The sequence below is a fragment of the Onychomys torridus genome, chromosome 4, assembly GCF_903995425.1.
Source record: "Onychomys torridus chromosome 4, mOncTor1.1, whole genome shotgun sequence".
Lineage (NCBI taxonomy): Eukaryota > Metazoa > Chordata > Mammalia > Rodentia > Cricetidae > Onychomys > Onychomys torridus.
The window spans coordinates 14,201,226-14,214,945 of NC_050446.1; the positions used below are offsets into that span (position 1 = coordinate 14,201,226).

A 13,720-nucleotide genomic window follows, 5' to 3' on the forward strand; every position below is an offset into this window, starting at 1 on the left:
GAAACTAAACCCCTTCTTGGCAGCAAAGACCCTGGGACTCCATGCCCATGTCCTCCCATCCCTCACCCCAGACCTCTTTGCCCTCATTGGGACTAGCCTGCTTTTTTTGGTTTGTTTGTTTTATTTTTTTGTTTTTTCAAGATGGTTTCTCTGTGTAGCTTTGCACCTTACCTGGATCTCGCTCTGTAGACCAGGCTGGCCTCGAACTCACAAAGATCCACCTGGTTCTGCCTCCTGAGTGCTGGGATTAAGGGCGTGCCCCACCACCGCCCGGCCTAGCCTGCCCTTTTGAGTGAGAGCCAGTGTTCTTCCCACACCTTCTCACAGGCTCTGAGGAATGGTTAGCAGAAAGTATGGTTAGCAGCTGCCCTCAGCCTTTAGGCCGCTTCAGACTTGGAAAGATGACAAGGAGGATGTCACTGGGAAATGGTGTATTACAAGTATAAGAGGCCATTGGAAGACATAGAGGTACCATGCTGCTACTTTAGGTAGTCCAGGCCTCTCCACACCTGCCTCAGCCTGAGTAGGCCTGTCTTCCTGGGCTACTGAGTGTGAGGGCTCCCAAGTGCTACCTGAGAAAATGGAGGAGAGGAAAGCCTGATTGCTGTGTCATTACTCTGGGAGTTGAGAGGGAACCCCGTAGAGGCTGCTGTGCTGGAGGATGAGGAAGAGCCTGGGGTGGAAGCCAGAGTTGATAGAACAGGGAAACAGGATGGAGTGGGCAGAGGGGACTCTTCTGGTATAGTGGGTGCTGGGAGGAGGGCAGGGAGATGGGCTCTAGTTGATTTTGAGGGAAACATCTTGGTGAGGATGGCAGGTATCAGCTCTGCGGGCTGTGGGCTCCCTGCAGTGTGTGGAAAACTGATAGCAGTTAGGGAGCACAGTGATCAACACCATACTGGCTATGTCTAAGCCCAGGTATGTCCACCTCCGGGTGCTGTTTAGGACCTAAGGAAGCTGTCCACCAGGTTAAACCACGCTTAGTGTAGGACCGTGGGTATAGAAGGAAGACTCTTAGTTTCAGCAGAAAGTGCTTCAGCCAGGACTGATTTGATGCCAGAAGGTAGGAAGTTCACGAATCGGATAGTAACTGTGGGTGCCACCAGGTCCCTGTCACCCTTATTGACATCTCTTCCCACATTTGTAACAGGAGATTTGTTTGGCTTATCTTCAAGCCTTCCCAGAACTCCAAAATCTTGTTTCTTCGATCCTCTTTCAAGGTTAGTGTAGTGACCCAGGCACCTCACCATGTGCCTCCTGGTAGACTCCATCATCTTCCTTTTCCTTCTAGAGCATTTGTTCTCAGCCTGTGGGGTGTGACCCGTTTGGAGGTGGAACTACTCACAAGGGTTGCCTAAGACCATCAGAAAACAGATATTTATATTACGTTTCATGACAGTAACGAAAGTACAATTATGAAGTAGCAACGGAGATAATTGTATGGTTGGGGTCCCCACACATGAGGAGCTGTATTAAAGGACTGAAGCTTTAAGAAGGTTGAGAACCACTGCTTTAGAAGATTATTCTGAATTGAGATGTGATATGGTCTGTGTTTTTCTTTAGGGCTTTGTGGCGTGTGGGGGTTATAACTCACATGGCTGCAGCCAGTGTGACTCCCCCTGGCTCCCTAGACCTGCTGCAGCCTGGCTTCTCCAAGAACCTCCTGGGGACCAAGTTAGAAGCCAAGTACCTGTGCTCAGCCTGCAGAAACATCTTGCGGAGGCCCTTCCAGGCCCAGTGTGGTCACCGCTACTGTTCCTTCTGCCTGACCAGCATCCTCAGGTGTGCATGGCATGCTGCCCAGTGGGCAGGGGCAAGTGGGTGGCTCTGATGTTAGATTGCACTGTCTAGAATAGTGGTTACCAGTACAAATTCTTCTTGGATTCTGGCGGCTTAGCCCAAACCAGGAATGTAAAATCAACCATTTAAAAACATTGATTATAGCTGGGTGTGGTGAAACAGTCCTGTAGCCCCAGCACTCTGGAGGCAGAAGCAGAAGGATCTTTGTGAGTTCAAGGCCAGCCTAGTCTACAAGTGAGTTCAAGGGCTACATAGACTTTTTGTCTCAAAAAAAAAAAAAAAAAAAAAAAAATCAGAATTGATCATAGCAAGGTATAGTAGTAGTATATTCTTGTTCACAACTCTTGGGAGGTAGAGACTGGAAGATCAGAAGTTCAAAGTCATCATTGACTACATAGTAAGTTAAAAACCAACCTTAGATCCATGTCTCAAAAAATAACAATGAAAGTCCAAGAGATGGCTCAGTGGGTTCAGGCACTTGCTGCCAAGCCTGATGACCTGAGTTTGAGTCCTAAGATCCACACAGAGTGAAAGGAGGGAGCTAAACCCCCACAAGCTGGCCTCTACCTGCACACCTTGGTACATGTTTACACACACAGTTTAAAAAATGCAATTAAAACATGGAAACCGTCACAGTGGAGCTGGATGGACAGATGGTAAAGTGTGCTTGCTGCACAGTGAGTTGGATCTCCTCCACCTGTGTGAGAACTAGGGCACGACAATGTGCATTTGCAATCACATCAGATGCCTGGAGACAGGGGAGGAGTCTTGGGGCTCATTGTTTAGCCTAGCCTAATCAATCTGCGTGTTCTAGGGACTGGTGAGAGTTCTGTCTGAGAAAAGATAGATGGTATCTGAGGAGGAATACCTGACCCCTGGCTTCTGCATACACACATGTATGCACCTGTATTCATGCACGAACACATACTGTTCTGCATGTGGAATTGGAGGCATGCACACAGATGGGAACATAGGTTATATATTAGAATATTATTTTTGGATGTGGGAGATTAAGTATAATACATCGTTGTTGGTTTCATAGGCATTAGAAAGTTTAATGGGAGGATTATAGCTCCCTTAGGCTGCTCTGGGTAGATAGGTTGAATGTCATGTGGGTGGTTGGCTGACGTGTCACTGTACAGTGGTATGAAAGGGCAGCAGCAGTGCATATGGAGAAGATAAACACACCCATGTGTTTTCGAGTGTCAGGTTTTTCAGAGAGCCAGTGCCTTGTTCACAAGTGGGAGGAATGGAGTTGAGGCTCTGTGATAAAGCACTTACTTGGCATTCATGAAGCCATACCTCAATCCCTGACATCATAAATTCAAAAAGAACTGGGTGGTGGTGGTGCACACCTTTAATCCCAGCACTCAGGAGGCAGAGCCAGGCGGATTTCTATGAGTTCGAGGCCAGCCTGGGCTACCAAGTGAGTTCCAGGAAAAAGGCGCAAAGCTACACAGGGAGACCCTGTCTTGAAAAACCAAAATAAATAAATAAATAAATAAATTCAAAAAGAAAAAAGGAAGACATGAATTGGCCTTGCAAGTTCAAGCCCTTTTCCACTTTTGAATCTTCTCATTTGTGAATTTTTAAAATATTGTGTAGCTGATATACTTGTTGATCAAAGATGAGAAAAATTAAGAATGAGTGGCGTGGAGCTAGGTTGTGGGCTGAGCAGACAGTACTCAGTTAATCCATGCCACAAGTTTTGCAGTGGGATTTTCTGTTTCCTCTGTTCCCACCAGCTCTGGGCCTCAGAATTGTGCTGCCTGTGTCCATGAAGGCCTATATGAAGAAGGCATTTCTATTTTAGAGAGTAGTTCGGTAAGTACACTGTATTGAGCTAAACAAGCTAAAATGAACAGAAAATATTTAGAAATTTTGTTTAGTAACATTGGTAACAGAATGAGAAGTTGGGAGCTAGAAGTGGCCTCGTGACTGTTTGGGCGGGAGGAGGGGAAGGTTGGGAAACATGGCTTTGCTGGTCCTTAGTTATCTTCTGCTCCATGTGCTGGCTCAGGAGGGTGGCACAGGTTGTTTTGGGTAGGGTCTCTGATCTAGATGTTGCTTCATAGGCAGTAGGGTGCTGGGAGAAGGTGTAACCCAAGGACGTTCCTGTTCCAGGCCTTTCCAGATAATGCTGCCCGCAGGGAGGTGGAGAGCCTACCAGCTGTCTGTCCCAACGATGGATGCACCTGGAAAGGAACCTTGAAAGAATATGAGGTAGAGAGACATTTCTGTTCTGGCCTGGTGGCTGAGTCTTCAGCAGTAGACCTTGGGGAGTTCTACTTCACGAAGCTTTTTGTTTGTTTGTTTGTTTTCAATTATTCGTTTATTTTTATTTCATATACATTTGTGGTTTTCTTGCATGTATGTCTGTGTGAGTGTGTTAGACCCTTTAACTGGAGTTACAGACAGTTGTGAGCTGCCATGTAGGTACTGGAAATTGAACCCAGGTCTTCTGGAAGAGCAATCAGTGCTCTTAACCTTCGAGCCATCTCTCCGGGCCCTACAAAACAGTTCTCATGGAAGCTGTTCTCTACTCCTGCTGGGACTGGCCTAATGTATGTGAAAAAAGAATTGCTCCTTAGTAAGTGTTCCTTTACGTGAGTATGGTGCCACATGCCTGTAATCTAGGCCATATTTAAAGAACTCTTTGTTTTTATCTTTTTATTTTATTTTTTTTAAAAGAATACTCTTTCTGAAACCCAGATAGTGCAGCATAGGCCTGTACCATAGAGCTTGTCACTTCTTTCCATGTCTTAGTTTCTTTCTCATCCCAGAGGTATGTGGAATTGGAGGTATCTTAAGTAAGGAGCTAGCGTCAGGGTAGCATCACATTGGCTTAGATTGTAAAATCTCCAATTTTGTTGGAAACTGCAGCTTCTAAAGTCAGTGAAATTCTGTGTTGTAAGTCATACAAACAAGGGTTTTCCTTTTTGTTATTTGTTTTTTGGTTTTTATTATTATTTTATCTTTTTAAATTTTATTTATTTATTTATTTATTTATTTATTTATTTGAGGCAGGGTCGGTCTCTATAGCCCTGGTTTGTTTGTTTGTTTATTTATTTATTTATTTATTTATTTATTTATTTTATTTATTTATTTATTGAGGCAGGGTCGGTCTCTATAGCCCTGGTTTGTTTGTTTGTTTATTTATTTATTTATTTATTTATTTATTTATTTATTTATTTAGACAGGGTCGGTCTCTATAGCCCTGGTTGTCCAGAGATTTACAGAGATCTGCCTGCCTCCTGAGTACTGGGATTAAAGGCAAGCACTACCATGGCTACCTCTTGTGATTTGTGTTGACACTGGAAATTGTTCAAGTAAAAGGTATATTTGTAGCTGGGCGGTGGTGGCGAATGCCTTTAATCCCAGCGCTCAGGAGGCAGAGGTATAGGCGATCTCCATGAGTTTGAGGCCAGCCTGGTCTACAGAGTGAGTTTCAGGAAAGGCACAAAGCTACATAGAGAAACCCTGTCTCGAAAAACCAAAAAAAAAAAAGAAAAAAAGAAAAAAAAAACTGGTATATTTGTTACGTGGTTATGGAAAGACATATAAAAGGCCAGTAGCAGAGGTGATATATGAATGTAGTGGGAGCATTAATGTGAGCCTCATGTCACATTACCTTTAGATATTTTCAGTTAAACCTGTATCACAGAGGCCAGGTGGTTAGGTAGGCCACTCTGGTCCACCAAGTTACTCATTCTTCTTTGATGTCTCAGTCACCAACCTTCAAAAAGGTTTTGTCTCAGCTAGACATGGTGATGTACATCTAATCCTAGTTCTTGGGAGGCTGAGACAGGAGGATCGAGAGTTCAAGGGTAGCCTGGGCTGCTTAGTGAGACCTCATCTCACCTTTGCTCTGCCATGTGTGTGACTGACTACATGTCCCATGTCCTGTTGATTGATTACACTTTGTGATCTCAGGCTTTGGGTTTCATTTTACAAGCTGAGCAGTTTGGGCTTCACTTGGGTGAACAAGAGAAACTGTGGTCTTCTTTTCTAGCATGGTGTCAGGGCCTGATCAGGAGCCATAGTCCACAATATATTTAAGTGAAATCTGTCTCAGAAAGAGATGGCCCCCTAGGGAAATAGGGTGGATGCAGGAAAATGTGGGTGTAGAGCATGTGGGCCCGTATAACCTATTGCCCTTGAAGGTGCTTGAGAGATCCCTGGGGCAGGTGGAAAATTATAGTTCCCAGCATTGTTAGGCTCAAGATTCCTCTGGGATTTCTGTTGCCTCCAGGCTTGTGGTACTAGAGGTCAGTGGCTGTGTGGGCCTCTGACTGACGGCCAGGGACTGCAGCCAGGCTGTGGGCTTGGTGCCATGTGGCTTTGCCGGCATGCAGGCTGGAAAGTCCCTGGCTGCACCCTTTGAGAGCTCTGGAAAGTCCCTGAGATGAGTTGGGTTTGGTCACGTGGGAGGGCAGGCACAGCTCTGCCTTAGCTGATTTTATTGATAAAAACTTCTCACTGGTAGCAAATGTCACAGACCAGACCAGAAATTACATACTCTGTGTGTGGTTGTTACTACCTTTGCAGATGATCCTGTCTCTCTTGCCTGTCACACATCTGTTTGTTTATTTCTTTTCTTTTCTTTTCTTTCTTTTCTGAGACAGGGTTTCTCTGTTGTTTTGGTGCCTGTCCTGGATCTCACTCTGTAGACCAGGCTGGCCTCCAACTCACAGAGCCTGGCTCTGCCTCCCGAGTGCTGGGACTAAAGGCATGTGCCACCATCACCCGACTTTTTATTTCTTGGTTTTCACTGAAAACTAAGACTGTGACTAAAACTTTTCTTTTAATGGTTTGAATTATTTAAAATGTTTGGAAAGTTGGAGAAAAATCCTGCTTAGCCTTTGGCTCTTTTTCCTTTATGATGATGCCTGTTGTTCTGAAGATGGATTGAAAGCCCTGTGCAAATCTGCTGTCTCAAAGGGCAAGGCATGGTGTTTCGTACCAGTATTCCCGCACTAGGGAAAACAAAGACTGGCAGATTTCTGTGAGTTCAAGGCAAGCCTGGTCTCTACATAGTAAGTTCCAGACCAGCCAGGGCTGCAAATACTAGGGAGCACACTGGGAGGCAAGTGTGCCAGTGTGCATGGCCTCATTGTATCTTCTTCTTCTTCTTTTAAGTCTTTTTATTTTGTGTGTTTTATCTTCATGTGTGTGTGTGCGCACCACATATGTGCCTTGTGCCCAAAGAGGAACTAGAAGAAGGCACCGGGATCCCTAGAACTGGAGTTAAGGTTGATTGTGGGTTCTGGAGATAGAACCTGAGTTCTCTGCAAGAGCAGCAAGTGCTCCTAACTTGGAGTCATCTCTCCAGCCCCACATTATGTGTTCTTAAGAAATTGAGTTATGGTGCTAGAGTGTTGGCTCTGTGGTTAAGAGCACCGGCTGCTCTTGCAGAGGACCTGAGTTCAAGTCACAACAGCCCCATGACAGCTGATAACTGCCTCAGCTCAAGTTCCAAAGGATCTATTGCCCTTTTCTGGCCTCCTTGGGCACTATGCGCACATAGTACATAGTCAGATGTGGGCAAAACACACACACACACACACACACACACACACACACACACACACATAAAATTAAAAAAAAAAAATCTAAGCTAGGTATGGTGTAATTCCAGCACTTGGGAGGCAGAAGCAGGTTCATCTCTATGAGGAGTTTGAGGTCAGGCTAGTCTACATAGTGAGTTCCAGACCAGCCAAGGTTTCATACAATATCCTGTCTCAACTGCCTGCCCTCAACCAAGTGGCCCTTGCTTTTCATCCCAGCACTCAGGAGACAGAGGCAGGATGATCTGAGTTTGAGGCCAGGCTGGTGTACAGATCGAGTTCCAGGGCAGTCAGGGCTACACAGAGAAACCCTGTCTCAAAAAACAACAAAACAAACAAATCTTTTTTAAAAAATCAGTTATGGCAACTGTATTTGCTAAAGATGTTGAGTTTGAATTCTGGTTGAATAAATGCTGAAGTATTTGGATTTTGTCTGCTGGGGCTGTTGGGGAGACAAAGCTTTGTCCTTATTGCCTAAGTGTGTTGGGACAAGTGTATCTTCTGCCTGTGACTCTGGTTTCCCCAGAATCCATCTAAAAAAGCCAGGGATGGCAGCATACTCCTGTAATCTCAGTGTTGGAGAAACAGAGACAGAAGGGTCCCTGGGGTTTGGTGACTGGCCAGCCTCAACTAATCAGTGAGCTCCAGTTCTCAGGGCCTGAGCTCAGCTGGGAATTTGAAGCACCAATGCAGGGCATTGAACCTAGGGCACGAACATGAAAAGCACATACTCTACCACTGAGCCATACCCAACCCAGGAGAAAAATTTTATTATTGAAATTTGTCAGGATCTGGGGTTCAAGGCCATCCTCAGCTACATAGAAAGTTTGTGGTCAGAATGGGTTGCTTACGATCCTATCTCAAAAAAAAGTAAGAGAAACATATGGCAGCTTTGAGCAGTGAGCTGAGAGTCAAGTTACTGCTAGGGCTCAGGGGGCCTACCAGACTTCTGTCAGCTGCCTCTGCCTTGTTTACTTTATGGATTACGTCAGAGCAAATCTAAGCTGCTTGTCAGTCATTTCTTTTTCAGTATAGAAGACTGAATCCAGGCTTGTGCATTCTAGGCTTTCTACTACCGAACGTACAGCTTTGAGTGTGTGTGTGTGTGTGTGTCTGTGTGTCTGTGTGTGTGTGTGTCTGTGTGTGTGTGTGTCTGTGTCGCGCGCATCTGTGTGTGCATGTGGAGGCCAGAGGTCAGCCTTGAGTGTTGTTCCTCAGGAGCCATTCACTTTGTTGAGAAGGGTTTCTTACTGGCCTGGAGCTCACCAGTCAGTCAGGCTGGCTGACCATCTTCCCTCAGAGATCCTCCTGCCTGAGTCCCCCCAGCATTGGGATTATAGGAGTACACTGCTGTTTGTGGCTTTTTTTTCCCTTGCTTTTTACATGGAAAAATTCAAGTCAGTGTGTTTGTGTGGCAAGTACTTTATCAACTGAGCCATTTCCCCAGTCCCAAATAAATAAATAGCCTTTTAGCTAAATTGTAGTAACTTAACTATTTGTGCTTTAGGTTTACACTCTAGAAACTGTTGCAGCATAGAACTCCTCAAGGCCCCTCTTTGTGTGTGTTTTAATAACTAATTGTCGTCTACTCAGAGAGTTATGGGAGTATAGCATGCAGCACATCTGTGCTGGGCCAGAGAGCCCCTTAGACTTGACTGTTCGTGTGGTTATCTGTGTTCCTGTGTGTCCTGTCTTGGGGGTTGCCCACCATTCAGACTGAATGTACACGTCTTATCCAGAATCCCACTTGCTTCCTGGGATCTGAATGAGGGTCCCTCACCCCCTTGTCTCCTCCGAACAACCTTCCTCCAGAATTGTTTGGACAACTCTGAGCTGTAGCCTCTATTTTCATGGCCCTGCTGATGGTCCTTCCTGCCCTGTCTGGATTGTCTCTCAGCCTCAGGAACTTACTTCTTGCCTGCTAACCGTCTCCTGGTGGTTCTCCTCTTGTGTCTTCTGCTTCAGAGCCTCTCTGTGAGTTCAGTGCGGTGAGCCAGGGACAGAGGGACCAGTTCGCTGCTGTTGCATGCACACATGTGTCCATAGCAGGGGGCAGAGGAGTCTATTAGTGGAGACTGAGTTAGCATCTAAGAAGGTGAGAGTTCTATGGATGGAGAGTGGGGGCGGCACAGTCCCGAGCGTGCTTCCTCTCCTGACCTGTGTGCTTATTGTAGGGTGTTGCACCAGTCTTCATTGGTCTTCATAAAAACCTGGAGCCAGGTATCAGGGTGAAAGCTGAAAGGTCAGAGAAGCAGAGCAAGCCACACCTCTTCCCTCACCAACTCTCAGCTTGAAAGAGAGCGAGTTCCTGTCTCCTTCCGCCTCATATTCCTTTCTCTGCTCAGCCATATCATTTCCTGTCTCAACCTTCCTAGTGCTGGGATTAAAGGTGTTTGCCACCACTGCCTGGCTCTATTTCTCTTTTAGACTGGATTGATTTCATGTAGCCCAGTGTGGCCTTGAACTCACAGAAATCCAGATGGATCTCTGCCTCTGACTCCTGAGTGCTAGGATTAAAGGTGTGTGCCACCACTGCCTGACCTCTGTGGCTAACTGTGGCTGGCTCTGTCTTCTGATCTTCAGGCAAGTTTTATTTCTTAGATTACCAACAATATATCACCACATTAGGGTCTCAAGGCATGGTTTGTGCATACCTTTAATCCCAACACTTGGGAGACAGGGGCAGGTGGATTGTCTATAGAGCAAGTTATAGGACAGCCAAGGCTACATAGAGAAACCCTGTCTCATTCCTCATCCCCCCCCCCCCCAAAAAAAAAAGTGTAAGGAGGGAAAACAAGAAGATAGCTTAGCCAACAAACCTCTAATGTTGTTTCTCTGGTAACCTAAGAGACATCATGACCATGGCAACTCTTACAAAGGAAAGCATTTAACTGGGGGCTTGCTCATTGCCCTGTCTCTCCTGGTTTACTGGGTAGGATGTCCCTGTATTGGTGCTCATTGGTCAGCTGAGAGGCACAGTGCATCTATGGTGTGGTTTGCTCCTGTTGTTCAGTCTGCTGGGGTGGGGTCTGGGGCAGTCTCGTGTATCACTCTGGCCCTTCACAGCATAGACCTCAGGTATACATCCTGTACATTGAGAACAGCTGGCTCTAGGCTGACCTCCCAGCACCTTAACCCGGCTGTCTATGTGGTACGATAGGCCTTTGCTAGGTAGCCATGCCCAGAGCTGCAGGTGGCTACTTTCACATGATCTCTATGTCTCCCTTGTACATCTTTTGCCTCCCACCTCCACTGTAACAGCAATGAGGTCAGAACTGGTAAGGTCTGCAGCATGGCCCCACGGTGTGTTTGTCTTCGTACTGGAGAACAGTCCACTGCTTAGTTGGGAGCCAACACAGGGAGAAGGGGTGGCGTGGATGTACAGTTGAAGAGGTGAGTGTCCTCGGGTACCACTCACCCAAAGACTAGCTGCAATGGAGCAGCTCTATCTAGTGCAGCTAGGAGCCAGCATCCCTGCTTTCCAAAAGTGGAAAGAGGGTGCACTGACCTGTGTCTTCACAGTGAGTGGTCTGGAGGAGGGCGGTCTCCATGATGAATAGGCAGGATAACATGGAACACCAAGCCACTTGCATGTGCTGGGCTACCTGCAGGGGCTGCATACTATCTTCATATACCTCCTTTTGTTGCCAGAGCTGCCACGAAGGACTATGCCCATTCCTGCTCACCGAGTGTCCTGCATGTAAAGTCCTGGTCCGCCTCAGAGAGAAGGAGCACCACACTGAGCAGGAATGCCCCAAAAGGAGCCTGAGCTGCCAGCACTGCAGGGCACCCTGTAGCCACGCAGACCTGGAGGTGCGCTGGGCGGGTACAGCCTGGGTGGCATTGTCTACATACTGGCAGTCAGCTAGAGTTTGCTGCCATGGTTGGAGTTTGCTTAGCTTCTTCTTCATACTTGTCTCCATGGTGCCATGGAGGTTAGAAGGTCCTTGGTGGGACTGGGCTTTGGTATGTAATTATAGTTAAGAGTATTTGTTGCTCTTTTAGAGGACCTGGGTTCAGTTCACAGCACCCACATGATGACACACCATAACACCAGTTCCAGGGGATCCAGTGCCCTTTTCTGACTTATGTGGGCACCAGCAAAGCACATGGTTTACCAGGCAAAACATTCATACGTATAAAATAAATAAATCTAAAGGTATTTACATGTGTATTTTGAGATAGGTTCCCATCTGTAGCCTTGGCTGGACTGGAACTTGCTATGTAGACCAGGCTGGTCTCAAACTGAGAGATCCTCCTGGTTCTGCCTTTCAGGTGCTGGGATTAATGGTTTGTGCCACCATGCAGGACTAAAAAAAATTTCAAATATTTGTTTGTTTGTTTTTTAAGACAAGGTTTCTCTGTGTAACTCTGGCTGTCCTGGAACTCACTCTGTAGACCAGGCTGGCCTCGAACTCAGAGATCTGCCTGCCTCTACCTTCCAAGTGTTGGGATTAAAGGTGTGCAGCCACCACTGCCTGGTTTTTTTCTTTTTCAAGTGTTTATACCCGAGTGTGGTGACTCCTAATCCCAGCACTCAGGACCCCACTTCCCCCCTAAACAACAAGAAAAACGTGTCTTATTTTAGAAAAGTTGAAACACAGCAGGTAGAGAAAACAACATTGTGATTCACCAGCTGTGTGCCTGTCCTCCAGACTGTTCATGAGCTAGTCTGACTGCATGTTATTTTGTCTACAGTAGTTCACGATGTATTCTCAGCAACAGCTTACCATAGCTTTAACAGGGCCTGAGATAATCACTTTCCAAAGAGAAGGTCTATCTTGGCTTTGGAGTAATGAAAGAGGGAGGGACTGAGGACTTAGTGTCCCCTTTGAGGGCATGTTCCCAGTGGCCTAGAGAATTTTCATTTGGATTCCATCACATGCACACCTGTGCTAGGGACTAAGCCTTCAGTGTGTAGATCTTGGGGGACATTTCCAAGCCGGAGCATATGTAAAATTTAATGATATTTACTCTGTCCCTCTCTGGCTTGCCTACATCCCACTGTGAGAAAGCATCCTTCACTCACATCTGCTGGAGTCAAGGTCATCAGCATCTTTTTCCAGGCCCTTTCTCAGCCACTACTCTGTTTGCTCCCCACATCCTGGGTGTTGGCACTGTGTTCCTCTGTTGGATGATTACATCTGGATGTTGGACATACTGTAGTAGCTTATCAGGGTCTCTCTTAAGGGAATCTGGCTGTGCTCTAGGCCCATGTGAGGACAGTATAGTCTAGTTCTGAGAAAGTCCTGCACTGCACTGCCATTTCAAGCTCTACAAAGACCCTTTGTTCTAGTCAGGAGTTGCAAAGTGGTGATGCTCCCCTTTCCTCCTCTTTCTCCTGTTTTCTGGAGGCTGTAGAGGAAGAAGAAAGTCCTAAAGTCTGACTCTGTAAGGGCGCCTACAGGATCTCACTCAGTGTTAAACACAGCTTTCAGAGAGGGTCTGAGGAGTCAGGAGTACATCAGTGTCCTCCTAAGTGCTGCTACTGTCTTGAGTACTTCATGTGTCCTCTCCTCCTGCCCTGCCCTGCCCTGGTGTTGGCATCCCCATCTAATGTCCCTGTTTTCTCTAAGGTACACTACGAGGTCTGCCCGAAGTTCCCCTTAACCTGTGAAGGCTGTGGCAAGAAGAAGATCTCTCGGGAGAAGGTAGAGCAATTCCTCCCATCTTCTGAAGACCGTGGGTGCTAGACCCGATGGGCAGTGGTGAAGGGCTGTCATTTGGGATAGTTTATGACCTAGTGCTCAGAGGGAGAAGAGTAGCAAAGTGAGGTTTACATGCTGTTACCAGGATGGGCATGTTCTTGGGCATGTGGCTTATCCTCCAATATTCATTTGGATTTTTTTGTTGTTGTTCATTTGTTTTGAGGCAGGATCTCATTATATAGTTCTGGGTGCCTAGAATTTGCTATGTAGACAAGACTGGCCTTAAAGTCATGGATTTGCCTTAAAGGCACCTTTCACTTTGTCTGGCATTCCCCTACCCCTACCCCCATTCCTACCAGGGATTCATGTAGCCCAGGCTGGCTTGGAACTTAATGTGTAGTCGAGGATAACTCTGAACTCCTGATCTTCCTGCCTCCAACTCCCAAGTGCTAGGATTGTAGGTGTGCACACACAATCATGGGTTATGTTGTTATGAGTGAGCAGGTTCCTTTTTGGGAGTGGGGGCGTGTAGTGTTGGGGCTGGAATTCAGGGCTTCATGCTTACCAAGCAGGCTTTCTGTCACTGAGCTGGGCTTCCTTCTTGTTGACAACTACACCTCTCACCACCAGGAAATAAGAGGTGGTTTGTTTTTGAGCTAAATACAAATAACTATGGCCCAAGGAACTAGATTTAGTAACTCCAAA

The 13,720-nt window shown here is 46.4% G+C and overlaps 1 protein-coding gene across 4 annotated transcripts in view; it reads left to right on the forward strand.

The window, feature by feature from the left end:
• The window catches only part of Traf2 (TNF receptor associated factor 2), a 29,034-nt gene that overhangs the window by 5,319 nt on the left and 9,995 nt on the right, over window positions 1-13,720 (forward strand). For 2 of the 4 annotated variants that reach the window (XM_036186166.1, XM_036186167.1), the window contains exons 2-6: window positions 1,564-1,782; window positions 3,546-3,624; window positions 3,925-4,023; window positions 11,019-11,180; window positions 12,944-13,018. In XM_036186166.1, the coding sequence (XP_036042059.1) occupies window positions 1,595-1,782; window positions 3,546-3,624; window positions 3,925-4,023; window positions 11,019-11,180; window positions 12,944-13,018 (603 nt within the window). In that variant the 5' untranslated portion in view covers window positions 1,564-1,594. Of the gene's footprint in view, window positions 1-937; window positions 1,221-1,563; window positions 1,783-3,545; window positions 3,625-3,924; window positions 4,024-11,018; window positions 11,181-12,943; window positions 13,019-13,720 lie in introns of those variants that run through there. The other 2 variants (XM_036186165.1, XM_036186164.1) reach the window with 2 other exon arrangements.